Genomic DNA, 16,092 nt, shown 5'->3' on the forward strand with positions numbered 1-16,092 from the left:
ACCAAAAAGAGGTATTAGACAAGACAGCTATCATCCATCTAGTACGATGGAAAGCACACACCTGTACTCATTTTATATACACACGTGTATCATCCATGCAGTACAACAATAAAAGAAAAACTCATGTATGTGTATGTGTGTATGCTAGTGTATGATATTTTGCAAAAATCTCACTAAAGTTGCCCCATTGCAGAGATGAGGCACTTAAAATCCTGGCATGATCAAGTGTGAAAAGCACCAGCACAGGCTTCATAGCAGCCCAAGTCGAAAATACGAAGTATTATGTCCTTATGAAGCTATACCTACAATAATGCATGGTCCTTTTGCTATGAAGTGCATCTGTGGTAGCAAAAGCTGAAAAATTTTTGGGTGTGAGTCATAATAATAACACGGTATAAAAAAAATTCTTGGCGTTGTCAGCTCACATTGATGTCTCAAATCAGATGTTCTGAGGTGAAAATGTTACAAGAGGTGACAACTATTCAGTTTTTCTTGGTTTTGACATGGGATTTGGCATGACAAACAAAGCTCCTGCCAGTTTTATACTTTCAGACAGTTTTACAGTGATTTAACTTTTCTTTATGTCCTTTTATTGTATTCCATTAGTGGAAAATACGTTTGAGCCCCCTGTTGAGTCACTGATTATGTCTGCATGCATGCCCATTTTCTCCCGAGGTCTGATAAGAGTTGGATACAGTCTGTAATACAGACAAGCTTGGTGAAAGCAGCTGTTGTACTGCAGGTACAGAGATCTAGATATACGTGTTTTTATTTGTCTAAATGTCTACATATGTGCTAATTCCTGCAATTGTTGTTAGATCACAGTTTAAGGTGGGATAAATTCTCCTTTTTGTGTGAGGTGGCATGGTAGGAATGACAATTTTATGATAATGGTAAAAAATAAATTAGTTGCCAAATTGACAGCAGCTACCTAACCTGTAAACATATACAACAAAGCACATTATTGGTCATTTTTTCTTCTCTGAATAAATCTACAGGTTATGTTACTTTATTATATCCTGAAATGTGATGATAAAGGTGAAGTATATATAGACAACACTTGACCATGATTACTATGATTAGGTGACTTAGAGTGTTTTTTCAAGAGACACGATCTTCATCTCTCACACTTTGTATAACTAAACGTTGTGTTGTAACACCTTAAACCTGTTTCTGCTGTTTCCTGTTGCACTATTAATGACATAAAGACAAAAGCAGACGTACCGAATCTTATCCTCTCAAATGCAATTAGTCATCTGACATCAATCTTCATATGAAAACAGCTTTGTAAAGCATTGATGAAACTGTTGAGACAACGTTGTTATTATACTGCAGTCTGACATTTGCAAGGAAACTTGAGCACAAGCTGTGCAGCTCAAATAAACAAACCTCTGTTGAATTTAAGATATCAGTATGGGGTATGGGTATCATGAATTTGTTGAAAGTTTTGTTTGACAGGAAACAGAAGAAGAGCAGTTGTCATTCTGTTTTCTATTGTACATTAAATATAAGACAATCTCTCAACTGCTGGGAGTCAGGCAGAGGGAAGTGATAGGACAAGCAAAACAAATATATCAGTCCTGCTGGCTCCCTGGCAGGTCCATTATGAATAATTTATCCCGGATGACAGATGTTTTGTTCCCTGGAATCACAGGTTTAACTGAGGTCTGCTATGACGCAGAAGGTCAGTGGAACACCCTGAAAGATGAGTAGCAGCTCCAGACAGGTCTTGTCTCGTCGCAAAGCCCCTTTTGACCATTGTTATTTAAGAGCAAGACTCTACAGATAAAGAATGTGAGAATATACATATTGTTGTTCAATAAATGGAAAGACAAAGTAAGCTGTGGAATCAATACTTGAACATTCAGATAGAAATCTCATAAGTCTAGATCTATAGTCATATTCATAACTTAATTAGAATTTGTGTGTTTACATATTTTTGTCCAATCCTTAGTTGTGGATACATTTTTCACATGCTGGGCAGGGAAACTGGAACTAAATTAAAGGTCAGAAACTAAAGATGGACTTTATGCTGATGACCTCATTTGATTGACTTTTTTGTGGGAAAACTACATCAGACACAAAACATTATTCAAATTATTATTCAAATAAGAGCAGAGTGTACAAATGTTCCAATCTATCTGGTAGGTGAGATATTTCACTGACTGAACAGTTTTACCTGTTGGCGGCACTAAATGAAGCACCGAGTCAACATCAAAGTCATCAGGATGCATCATTACCGAACTTCACAAAAATTCATCCAACACTTGTTGACAAGCGTTCGATACTTGTTGACAAGACAAAACCAAAGCAAAAGTAATAAAATTCATAAAAACAAAAAAATGGTTAAAACCTCACTGAATGTGAAAAAAATGCAATTATATGATAAAAACCAGTGGATATCTTGATAGTAGAACAAATATAATAAGGTGCCTCTAAAGTAACACTACAGGAAAATTCCCCCTAAGTCACTCCCACAGTGGCTCAAACATGATGAAGTTCCCTCTAAGGTGTCCGCACAAATGAGAAATCATACCAAGTTCTGCAATGGCTGTCATAGTTATGAGTACTAAATCAGGTAGAGCCCTAGAGTACCTATATATATGTGACAATCTAGAATGAATTGCCCTCATGGGTAACATATCACTGGAAGAAAACGTGATACTGTGCCATAAAGTATCCCAACAAACAAAAAGCAAGAGATAAAGTGCCCTTTAAATGAAGAAGATCTAATGCAGTGCCCAACCAGTTGCCACTGTAATGGGCTGAGCTGGAGGCTCTGTGCCGATTTTAGTGACAAACAAATGAAAAAACATGCCATTTAGGGTGTCAGTATTTATTCAATCAACTTTATACAGCAGCTTTCATACAGGTTAATACAAATCATAGCACTTTACTAATAAGAAATTTGATTTATATAATATTTTTAAATAAATAAAATAGAATATAAATAAATTAAAAACTAGATCAAATAAACAACAACAACAAAATCAATCATCATAATCATCATCAAAGATGACACCAAGATTGTGGCCCGGTGAAAAGAAAACTTTAGGCCAAGGGAATTTAAGCTTTTGAATTTATAACTAAAATCTAATTTAAATGTTTTATGACATTGTAGGTAATAGGCAAAGACATCTCCATCTGCTCTGTGTCATCAGTAGGCACATCCACATAAAGTGGAGTGTCATCAGCATAGCTGCGGAAAGAGATGTCCTTTCCTGTCATACCATCACCGAAAGGTAACAGCAAACATTAAATAGTAATGATCCTTAAAAAAATTCATGATTAATTTTTACAGTAAACTTTGTCAAGATGGTAACAAATAAACCAGATAAAATTAGCTCCTGACAGTAAAGAGTAAAGCCCAAGTCTATTTAAAAGAATCTGATCATCAGGTCCAGTAGCACCAAAATTGAATCTGCATTATTTGATTATTCTTCATATTGTCAACTAGTTTTGCTACTGATATCTCTGTAATATCATGGACATGAAAGTCCGACTGAGAACTGTTTTAATGAAAAAACCAATTCAATGTGAGTAGACCAGTTTATCTAAAAATTAAGCTTTGCTTACTAGTGTGCTTATCCGTTTATACTGTACTGTGGGTTGGTTCAGTTTAAGCTGCAGCATTATTCTACTACAGTTTGTGATGTAGAACACAAGCCCTTTTTTACAATTAAAATTAATACATAGATTGATATGGTGATATGAATATTGATAGGGCACCATTATTGTTTGTATGTAGACGGTGTATCCTCAAGTGGTTTCATATGTAGGCTATATAATATGCTAAATAATATGCTGCATGGATATTGTATCTATCTAGATATATAATTTGCCATCTCTACACTAAATATATGGTAGAATTTGTTAATGAATCTTATGTCACAGTAAAATCTCTAAATACTTTCACTCAAAGCACATTTACAACCCCTTACTTTGTGTTTACCTGCACCTGCATAGAGGGATATTAGAAATTGTTTATCCCATGATTACAGAATGTCAAGAAGAGACAGAATATTGAAGAAAACACAAAATTATCTCACCACCTCTTGCCCAATGCCAGCTGGGCTCAGCTCCAGCTCCCACAAGCTCGTACAAGATGATCAGTATAGATAATGGACAGATAAATGGACAAAGTGATCTACAAAATTCAGCTAGAGGCAGTCCTTTACTGAAAGATTACAACCAAAACTGCAAAAACAAGAGAGGAGATAAGAGAGATGAAGGTAAGTTTGCATTATGCATTCCTAAGCATAGACCATCTTAGGCAGTTGCCAACAGCTGGAGTGACACCACATGAGGGGAAAGAAATAATCTGTAATTGCTCCTGAATCTGTTACTCAGTTTCCAGTACACCCCTTTCACTGGGTACTGCAGCAAACACCTGGGAGCACAGTAAAGACAGGGACAGTGTCTTCTCTCCTGAGGGCTGACTCACATAACCTGCTGTTTTAACACTTTTACAGACATATGGCTGATTTACATATATTTTTATGTAAGAATTACAAATAGAGATGTCTACAAAATAAATGCTTAAAAAATTATTTTCTCATACAAAAGTGTTGAATCACCAAATAATATTAATTGCAGATTTTATATTCTAATGTGTATAAATATAAACAAAACTAAACAAATACAGTAACTGATATTAACAGACAGCACATTAATCGCCATCTACGTGAAGCATGTGATTGAAATGTCACTTAAGATTGCACTCCAACACCATCTGGTTATTTCAATGAACAGCTCATAATATATTATAATTCATTCAATTTTTATTTGCCAGTTTCAGTAGGCCACATTGGATGGGACTAAAGTTGTTCAAAAATATCAGCAGTCTAACTTTTTGGGGATGTAGGACAATACTGCTTTGCTGGTATTTACAAGGATGGTTGGTTATTTCGAACATACTGTGAAAGTATAGGGACTTGGTTCACTGCGCAAGTAACAAATGTAAAAAAGGTTTAAAGACCTTCACTGCTGTTGATGGCCTGTGGCACAGGGGACATCTAGGCTGCCAAATGCCAGGGGAAGATGTCTCACAGGAACAAGTTAGCGTCAGCATGAAATAAAAAATGCATTAAAAAAACTTAAGGGAACTTATAGCACACAACAGCTCTTGATGAATTAATTATTCAGGTTTAAAATCTTTACTAATATTCACTGTATTCAAAACAAAAATGACATAATAATTTAATCAACATCATTTGAAACCAAACTCATCAACCCATGAAGCGCTGTATTCAAAATCACACTGAAAATCAAACAGAAAAATTGAAATTACAGGTTGATTAAAAATTGTTGGACTACTCTGTGCCACCTGATTGGGCTGCAGGTGCTGCCTCATGATACCAGTGATGACAAAACACAAAAGCTGAGAAGAATCAGTCAGGAAGGAAAAGGAGAGAGCATTTGTCTGTGGCCACCACATGTAAAACCATCCCCTTTCTTGCAGTTGTCTTGCTTTTGCCTCATCATTGCAGCTGCTGTCACTTTCATTTGGACCAAAGCAGGTGAAACTGATTCACAATCACTTGTGCTTCCCAAACAGACAGATTTATATCCCTTAGGTTTAACTGACCTAGTGTCATACTGTAATGATTAGTCACACATTAGTGTGGAATGAACAGTAAGCTATTTGATACTGTACATGTAGTTCATTTAAACTACAAAATGCTTAGCATTTTTTATATATATATTACACACATTTATATAACACCCCTCTGTTATCACCCATATTAGGTTAAAATACACCAAGATACCAAATACTTTGCAATATATTTGGAAAAAGAAAGGCTATCATTTTTATATTTAGTTTCTGTATTTTAAGTTTTGTATTTTGTCTTCGTATTGTATCTTTGATACATATTTATAAACTTTTAACTTACTGTAGATAGAGTAATATACATTTAGCATATATTTTTTACATTCAAATTCATTTCAAAGTAAGTCGTGGTGTTTTTTTTTTTTAATGGAGTGGTGTGGGTGGCAGTAGTGGGAGTGTAGTGGGGAAATCAGTCCCAACACTGGTGATAACGTCTGAACCCCCTGCTGCAGAGTAACATGGACCATTGATTTCTGTGGAGGGGGCTGCAACATATAAGATCTGGATTTGTTAGTCATCGACAAACACCAACTGAAAAAAACAGTCTATAGATACCAAAACTCTGGATTATTTCATAGAGCACATAACGCCGGGGGGCAGTCTTCCACTCTGCATGTGCAGCATCTGCAGCACTGACTAAAAGGGCAGGGGAAATGCAGCGGAGAATTTTACATGGTATAATGACTCTGAATGCTTTTATCTCTCTATTAAATCACAATGGTAGCAGTATGTTTTTTTTCTAGTGGTCTATGGTGTGTCAGAGGCCTATTTTCTGGTTATTTTGTTTTGTGCTTTCCACAATAAACATTTTTTTGTTCATTCTTGCTTTATAGATTTTGTAAGTGTGTCTTGTTCTAGGTCAAAGAAAATTATATGTTTAGGTCCCGAACACTTGTCTGATACATGCCTGTGATGTCAGTGTGGTAAAAAAAAAAAGGGAGAGAATATCAGGCAATTTGGCAAGTTTATTGTGACTGGTCAGGGGAGAATTTTATGGGAATGTTTAAATGAGGCACCACAAGGTGGGAGATGTGTATTGTTTTCTAATATTTCTGTCATGATGCACTCTCATATTTAACAAGGAGGTTTTTAGATCTAGATTCTTTTTTTTTTTTTGCACACATTTTTCTGAGGAAAATTACTGGCGTTACTGTAAATGTTCAGCAAACATGCATGCAGACACGTGATTCATGCTGAGACAGAATGGGCCCAAAAAGGTCAGGGGGCCCCTAGACCAGAGAACTGTGCAGGGTTAAGCTTTTCATTGGAAAGTCAATGAATCTATATTAATTAATCAAAACAAAGGACCACAAAACAATAAAATTATACAGCACATGCAAACCAGTTACAAAGACACAAATCCAGTACAAGAAACACAGGACAACAATAGAGACAGAAAACCACACAAATATGCAAAATGAGAGAAACTAACACTGAACAATGCAGATGAAAAACAACTTAAGATATCAAACAAGCAAAATAGGTGCAAAGTTGTTACAAAGACATACGGAACAAGTAAAAAATTGCACGGTTTCCGAGTCTATGAGTCTAGCTCCTAAGAGTAAAGGAGAAGGGCCAGGGCCCCATTGTCTCATAATCTGTCCATGCCTGCAGGGCTTTAATGACATGAATTTATCTATCTCTGGCATGTCAGAAGGAGGCTGGGCACAAGCAGGAGATATTTCTAGTGGTTTTTATTGTATCCTTTCAAAACACAATTAAAATTTTAGAGCACCTTCAGAGTATTTCACTCTGGATGTGACGGGGGAAGCAGGAATACAGTACAGTAGTTGTACATACACTGTGTCTGATGTATAGCACATATTCTTGTATTAATAAAGTGCAAACTAGTTACACCATTGAAACCCTTACAGTGCACTTAACAGTACGAACAAAAGTATGTTTAAATAAATTCAAACCAATTCAGTTACCGAAGGATCAAGAACTCAAATCTGACGTGAAATAGCACTTCCAACTTTTATCCTATAATCACTCCAGTCCTGCTCTGTTGAGGTTTTTCAATCAGTATAACTCCTTTTTTATGTTCTTACATCACCCATATACGATTAAGCAAATAAATAATGGCTATGTCATGACCAATGTTATAAATACAATTCAACAATAATTTACAACAAAATAGAAAAATGAAATATGAATGATTAAGTGCAAAAATAGTTAAGTTATTTACCCTTATTAGTCCCACAATGGGGAAATTGCATTACCCACCCAAAGTGCACACACAGCAGTGGGCAGCCATGGCTGCAGCACCCAGGGAGCAGTTGGGGGTTCGGTGCCTTGCTCAACGGTCTCACCTCAGTCGTGGTATTGACGGTGGACAGAGCGCTGGATATTCAGTCCACCCCAACAACAATTCCTGCCAGTTCAGACTCGAACCCACAACTTTCCGGTTATCCATTAGACCATGACTGCCCCCAGTCTTACACTATGACATGAGTTGAACACACAACCATCTGATTTGGAGTCAGATGCACTACCATTGCACCACAGAATCCAACAATGACTTAAAAGGAAAGTAGAAAGGATAAAAGTATACACACTGAATATTTAACAAACCACTTTTAAAATAATTTTGCCATTAGACCAAATACGCAATTCTGACCTGATAAATGCAAAAAGTTGGGTGGTTAAATGACTGTTAAAATGGCTGACGAGTTGATAAAAATTTTAAGAGTCATCTGTGTCGTCTCTGCCAACAGGAAATTCTGTTATCTCCTTGGCAATACGTTCTGCTATCGCTCTGCTGCTGGCAACTATCAGCCTCCGAGACATCAGATCAAATGGTCCACCTGGATGAAAAATGTAAATTGTATTAGTGTTATAAGGTTTAACTTATGATGACTTTTAAGCAGTGCGTGCTTAAAATATGTTTAGTAACTTCAATAAACCAACTGAGGGCCCCAGTATGTTCTTGGTTGTTTCACATCATCGTTAGTATGCACTTACAAGCCACTGACTGACCATATAATATGAAGAAAATTATATTGTTTAGTGTGAAGTCAAAAAGCATTTGCACAAAAAAATTTCTAAGCGAGTTAAATTCTTTTAGATCTCCTTCAAAGATGGCACCAAACAATATTAGTCATTATGTCAAAAATTCTGCATGAAATATAATCATAGAAGTTTGTGAGGTGGCTCTGACAAACAATATTATATATAACAAACGAAACAGGCAGAAAGCATTCATTTTGAGATGCACTGTATAAAGCAGATGATGAAAGTGTGGACAATAAATCTGCTCTTGCAGCAGCATAGTCCCTTTATCATTTTCATTTTTACACTAAATGGGTTCAGGTTTTAAGAAGTACAGCTCTTTACTACATTATAACCTTCAGTTATCATCGAAGTCAAGAGGACTGTGATAGACACGGCTCACTCGCCTCTCATGAACCCTCTAAGATGGACCTATAACGTATTTGCTGCAGTACATCCATGCACTGATCTGCTCTACCTTACAGGATTACACAAGTGTTTTGGCAGGAAACCGAGTGTGTGTTCTTCTTCTAGGCATCCCACCATTGTCAAAACTGCAGCTTTTACTTAACAAACAGCTTGGTAGCAGAGCACAGCTTCCTTAGCATCCCCAATCTCAGACCAGCTGTTTTATCAGTAGGAGTGCTGCTCAATTTTAAGATCAAATTTCTGTACAGAGCCAGTAGCTGCCTAGCATCTCTCACCATCCAACTGTGTTTCACAGGCATTTGTGAGCAAAAAAGAATGACAATAATTAGCAATAGTTTAATCATAAATAATGCATAAATGTTAATAGGTTCTGTTGGGTTTTCACTGAAAGAGCAGCAGTCTGTTTTTGCTTGTCTGTTCTGCAAAGAAATCTCCTTTGGCAACACTTGTTTTCCAGAAGTCATTCAACCCACTGCCCACCTCCACCACTTTATCCAGTGACTAAGCAGCCTTTTAGGATTTCAAAAAAAGTGTTGTTCGAACAGCTCACATTTTCTCTATAACCCACCTGTAATGTCCATGATAACTCCACCAGCTTCCCTAACAACTGCTGCCCCTCCAGCCATGTCCCAGCAGTGGATGCCCATGTGGTAGTAAGCATCAGCTGAGCCGCATGCCACCAGACACATGTTGACAGCTGCACTGCCTGGGGAGCGGATTCTGTGGATGGAAACATGATCTCTGCTATAAATTTGACTGCAGATGACTCGGTGTAATTTCCTAATGGTGGAACGGTCAAATGCGTAGCGTGTGCTTGACATTTTTATAGAATTTGGTATTTATGTTGTATAATAATCTCCTCTATTTATAGTACTTTTAATTGTACTGTTAATTTTTATGACTTAAATGTATAATGGGGTATGATATGCAATAAGGGTCCCCCAGCCAGAAATCAAACCTCAGATGCCGCAATCACATGGTATGCATTTTACACATAAGCACATTGACTATATTGGGCTCACAATGCTTCTTAAACACTGGCAGTTTTAAGACAGATGGATTTTTAAAAAAAACATCTGTTTACATCTGTTTGAAGTTTTTGTTTCTCCAATGTGAAGGTTTTATGAGTTACTGTTCTACATCATTGTAAAAACAATATCTTTGGGGTACAGACAATTAGTTTTCAAGTCAAGCTCTCAGACTATGTCACGCTGGGTTGGGGGAAGTCCTGACAGACATTGTACACTATTTTTTAACACTTAGACTAAATAATAGATTACTCAATGAAAATAGATGTTACTTGGAGCCATATATTAGTTAATGCATCCACAAAACAATCCAAAACTACTCTTCCACATTAAAAGGAGCAAGAAACAAGAAAAACATGGAGCAACTACACTAAGTTATTAAACGAAGAATTAAAGCTCCGTGACCAACTTCACTGTGTTGTGTGTACTTGCATCATGTGCAGCATAACATGAGGGTTGGTAATGCCATGATGTAAAATAGGCCAATTACTAAAATAGCTTCTTTATTAAAATGTCATGAGTTGTTGCACTGTTTTCTTGACAAAGTAGCTGCAGCAGCATTTTCTGGTGAATTAATCTACGCCATCAGAAGCAACAGCTGCCACCAAAACAACCCGAAGACTTAAGGATTACAACTTTATATGCATATTTACCCATGAACAGGGATTGTGAGGATGGTCTTAATGTTGGTCAACATTGTTTTGAAGTGCTCAGGATCCTCCTTGAATCCAACTTCTGTCAGTACCAGAGACTGGGTAATATCTAGGATGAAAACACAGTCCAAAAGACAAATGAAGAAAACACAGAATGCATAAAATGCACACCTACTGCCTCTTATTTTTGCTTAATATTGGAACAGACAAGGAAACATTTTTGCTGTGACCTCGGCTCCTCCTTGTGGATATTTTAACAACTACAACAAGTCCCAACCTGCTGTAATTATCACTACTCTCACCTTCTTGTCCAGAAACTCTGATAGGTACTCCATTGCAGAATGCACCCTTCCCTTTCCGTGCAGTATACATTTTGTCCTCAGTGCAGCTGTACACAATCCCAAACACTATCTGAGAACATAAAAACAGCAGTGATTCATGTGCTGCAGGTGGAAGGAGATACATTGATCAGCCAATTCATACAACAGGAGGTTTTTTTGTAATAAAAGCAAACTCTTGCATATTTACTTGTTTTTTGAGCTAAATATGTTAACGGTTTTACATATTTCACAGTGTCATTTTACTTGATATTAATGAATATTAATGTTTACTGTACCTCTTTCTTCACAGCAAAGCCAATTGACACAGACACAAATGGAAACCTGCACACAATATAAAACATCATTTAATGAACTTCTTTTAGGATTGAACTCAGAAGAATCAATTTCCATTGATGAATTCATTGATCCATTGATGTAGATGAATCATTGAACATCCATCTACAGCACATTGTCTAATTATGCCTGACGGGGGGACAATCCATGAAAGAACCTAATTAAAAGATAAACATAGTTAAGCTAATACAAATCCAGTGCAGTATCAAGTTTCGTTATGCTTCATGCAGCATTTCAGTCAGGCAGTACTACCTGTGCACAAAGTTGGTAGTGCCATCAATGGGGTCGATGATCCAAGTGGGATCGTCTGTAAGAACACTTGGTGCACCTGCTGCTACTGACTCCTCTCCTATGAATCTTTAAGTTCACAAAGAAAAAAAACATAAGTAACAATATATAATATATAATATATATATATATATATATATATATATATATAAAACCTTTCTTTTGTCTGTATCTGGCGAGGTACCTGTGTGTTGGGTACTTTTCCCTGATGGAGGATATAATAAGCTGTTCCACTTTCTGGTCGGTCTCGGTCACCAGGTCAACTGGAGAGCTTTTATGCATGGCTGTGATGTCCTTCTTGAGCGCCTCACAGATCATCTGGCAAAATATGACAATGACACAGTGAGAGGATTTTTTGGATGAATAGCTACATCTCCGGCTTTAATTAGCCTAAATGCTGTGTGTTAAATATCATCAGTAATGGTGGCCAACAGATGATTAGGTGTAAGCTTCAAGACCCCATCCATCATCTTATTCCACCGCTTATTCCTAACCAGGGTCACAGGGATCTGCTGGAGCCTATCCCAGCTCTCTTTGGGTGAAAGGCAGGGGTACACCCTGGACAGGTCACCAGTCCATCACAGGGCCACATAGAGACAAACAACCTCACACACTCACACTCACTCCTATGGGCAATTTAGAGTCACCAATCAACCTGACATACATGTTTTTGGACTGTGGGAGGAAACCAGAGTACCTGGAGAAAACCCACACAAGCACAGGGAGAACATGCAAACTCCACACAGAAAGGCCCCTGATGGGTTTCTAACCAGGAACCTTCTTGCTGTGAGGCAAAAATGCTGACCATCCATCCACCATGCTGTACGATTCAAGACCCCAAATACATGAGTTATTTGCCTTTATAGTGTGCATTACACATTACTGTTACTTCAGAATTCATGAATACTCTGTACAAAAAATAAATAACATTACTAAAAATCACCTTCGTTCAAATATCTGAATATAGCTGAAAGCCAAATTCACCTTGAGAAGAATACCATCCCTAATGTAAAGCATGGTGATGGCAGCATCACACAGTGAGGGTGCTTCTCGTAACAACAACAGATTATAGAGAATAGACTGAAGTGAAGGAAGGATGAATAGAGCAACATATGAAGAGGTCCTTGCAGCAAACCTGTTCCACAGGGCGTGTGAGCTGAGAGCAGGGTATTGATATAATATTCGGCATGACAATGGCCTGAAGCATACAGGTAAGACAAAGCTGGAGTGGCTTCAGAACAAGACAGACTGAATATTCCTGATTGACTGAGCCAAAGCCCAGACTTACACCCACCAAACATCTGAAATATGATAGTTTGCACAGACTTCCCATTCAATCTGAGAGGATCTACTAGAAAGAATGGGATATATTGCAAATAAATTCCAAATCCAAGTGTGTGAAGCTGGTAGAGACTTTATCATTGGGGCTTCCCCAAAATACTGAAAGTAGGTAATCTGAGTGTAGATTGGTGGAGAAAATAAACAAACAAACATTACAGAGTGCTACTGTGTCATGTGTCAGGCTCAAAACAGTGATTTAAAGCCTTAAAAGGAAAAACATGGCACCATTAAAAACAGCCTTATCTTACCTTCCCAGCCTTTTTAGTGACCTGCACACAGTGGTCCATACACTCGTGCCAAGGATCGCTCATGGTGATATGCGGAAACAGCAGCACAAACACAAACACAAACACAAACCTGACCCTCCTCGGTTAGATGTGTCTATAATATAGGTTACACTGCAATAAGCCGGGTGGGTGGGTGGGACTAAAGGTGCCTCTCACTCTCATTGGTCAATAAGTGTCACTGGATGTGAAGCCTGCTGTTGTCATTGGCTATATCGGCTAGTCATTTATCCTTACAGGAAGTCAACAAGGACACTGCAAAATAAACACGTGAAAATTGTAAATAGGTACAAATTCGCGGCGGCGGCGGGGGGGGGGGGGGGTGTTATAAACAGTATATAAATAGTTGGTTTCTAAACAGTGGTGAAGGGAGCATTCAGATATTTGTTTCAAGTAAAAATAGCACTTCTGCAGTGCAAAAATACTTTGCTATAGGTCAGTGTTTCTCAAATTGTGGGGCGCGCGGGGGATGGGGTGGATGGGGGATCGCAACTGGGTGTTTTTTTCCTTTGATGTCAGAACATGCAGCAGGCGGAACTATTGTTTTGGTGTCGGAGTACCCCGAACTCATTTTAGAGACGTACAACAACAAATCCACTGCCATGGTGATTTCTCACCGCTTGTCACTGTGAGTAGACGCGTGTAGGTTTGAACAGTGGAAGAATATCTCACTAGGGCGAACATAAAAACACACGACGTTAACTAACAAGATGATGGGCAATGTGAACGATGATTCGCCACCGAAACTGTTAAAATATTCATTTGTATTTGCTAAAACTGCTTTTGAAAATATTTAATTTTATTGTTATAAACATGATAATTGCACTTTTCGTATTTGTATTTGTAAATTTTGTTTATTTTTTTGTTTTTTAAGGCAAAAATTTAAATAGCTTTTCATTTGCACAACAAATTCTTCACAGAAAAGCAAATAGAATGGTTATAATATTGATGTTTCTTTCAATAAAAGTTAGATTTGACCTACTGCACCTGAGTAACTGTTTCCACCACTGTTTAAAATGTAAATGCATCTCACCAGACATCAACTGTATACATAAGGGAGCCATAATTTAAAAATGGGAGGCAGGGGAAACAGTGGGTTGCCTACCAAGCCAAAAAGGTATATTACAATTAATAGAATGAGAAGAACAAAAACACTGAGGTTGGTTTTAAGCTTTTCCCTTTTCTTCTTTCTGGATCAGACTAAAAATATCTCAGTCTGTCCTGACATCTCATACCATATTAAGAACACCTCTCTCCAGGTTTTGACATTTAGGAGACATGTTAAAAATAAAAGGTTTATGAATGACTTCAGTACAAATCATAACATCAAAACTTTAATTATTTTGTGTAAACCTGCGGTCACTTGAAGTGCCTTTTAAGATGAGCCAATAAACAGTTATGGCACAATTAGATTAACTATATGCCTAAAAAAAACTATAAGGAGTATCTAAAATGAACACAAGCCTTCTTCACTCCAGAAGGTGGCAGCATCAATGCTCGACATGATAATTCAAATACTGTGTGTTAGCAGCCTTGTGAGGACAGTGCAGAAGGCAAACATAATCTGCAGTCTTTAAATCTAAATCACAACCTGTTCCAAATGATCCAATATAACTTAACATGCTAATTTATAATGTGCGATTGTCTGAGACACTGCTGTCCCAGCCATGGGACCAAAATTGTATTTCCAGATGTATTACTTGGACAAGATCGTCAGACAAACTATATATCATATGAAAGGAGAAGGTCTCACGATTCAAAAGGTATAAAGCAATTTAGAATTGAATTATCACAGCGACTACAGTTTCCTAATTTATAACAAAAGTACAAAGATTGGGAAAACGCTAGTTCTTACCTTTCCTGTCATGTTAGTTCATACATGTACTGAAACATATAGTATTGCATATTTCTTTTTTTTTTTCATTAGAATCCAGGGAACATAGTGCATCCATGTTTTTAGTCCAAAAGACGTATTATCCCTGAGTAAATCCATAAAACCATCGTCCTCCTCATGAAAAGTTTTAATCCGGTTCGTTTTATGGTTGATTTCGCCCGTTATTCAATAAAGATTGACATAGCAAGCTTCTGTGAATAAAGCTGATGAGTCACACAATGAAGTTATGGGAAAGAGTAGTGGAGGCTAGGCTGAGGTCAGAAGTGAGCATTTGTGATCAGCAGTATGGTTTCATACCAAGAAAGAGAACCACAGATGCAATATTTGCTTTGAGAATGCTGATGGAGAAGTACAGAGAAGACCAGAAAGAGCTGCATTGTGTCTTTGTAGATTTGGAAGAAGTGTATGACAGGGTGCTGAGAGAGGAACTGTGGTTTTGTATGAGGAAGTCTGGAGTGGCAGAGAAGTATGTTCGAGTGGTGCAGGACATGTATGAGAGCTGTAAGACAGTGGTGAGGTGTGCTGTAGGGGTGACAGAGGAGTTCAAGGTGGAGGTGGGACTGCACCAAGGATCAGCTTTGAGCCCCTCCTTGTTTGCTGTGGTGATGGGCAGGCTGACAGATGAGGTTAGACAGGAATCTCCATGGACCATGATGTTTGCAGATGACATTTTCATCTGTAGTGAGAGCAGTGAGCAGGTGGAGGAAAATCTAGAGAGGTGGAGGTTTGCTTCAGAAAGGAAAGGAATGAAACTTATCTGTAGTAAAACAGAGTACATGTGTGTAAATGAGAGGGACTCAAGTAGAACGGTGAGGTTACAGGGAGTAGAGGTGAAGAAGGTGGAGGATTTTAAGTACCTAGGGTCAACAGTCCAGAGCAACGGAGAGTGTGGAAAAGAA

At 37.7% G+C, this 16,092-nt stretch overlaps 1 protein-coding gene across 2 annotated transcripts; it reads right to left on the bottom strand.

The window, feature by feature from the left end:
- Positions 1–7,908: 7,908 nt before the first annotated feature.
- LOC113121630 (inositol monophosphatase 1) lies at positions 7,909–13,401 on the bottom strand. Of its 2 annotated transcripts, XR_003294766.1 has the most exons (9): positions 13,264–13,401; positions 11,859–11,992; positions 11,639–11,743; positions 11,329–11,374; positions 11,015–11,123; positions 10,713–10,821; positions 9,600–9,751; positions 8,232–8,418; positions 7,909–8,132 (listed from the first exon to the last, which is right to left on the bottom strand). XR_003294766.1 is itself a non-coding variant. In XM_026292304.1 (8 exons), the coding sequence occupies exons 1-8, from the start codon at positions 13,324–13,326 to the stop codon at positions 8,297–8,299; spliced, it is 840 nt and encodes a 279-aa protein (XP_026148089.1). In that variant the 5' UTR covers positions 13,327–13,401; the 3' UTR covers positions 7,909–8,296. The 2 variants fall into 2 exon arrangements, 1 of the variants encoding a protein (XP_026148089.1); XM_026292304.1 differs by having other exon boundaries at positions 7,909–8,418.
- Between the last annotated feature and the right edge of the window lie 2,691 nt (positions 13,402–16,092).

The sequence above is a fragment of the Mastacembelus armatus genome, chromosome 20 (assembly GCF_900324485.2).
Source record: "Mastacembelus armatus chromosome 20, fMasArm1.2, whole genome shotgun sequence".
In the NCBI taxonomy this organism is placed as follows: domain Eukaryota; kingdom Metazoa; phylum Chordata; class Actinopteri; order Synbranchiformes; family Mastacembelidae; genus Mastacembelus; species Mastacembelus armatus.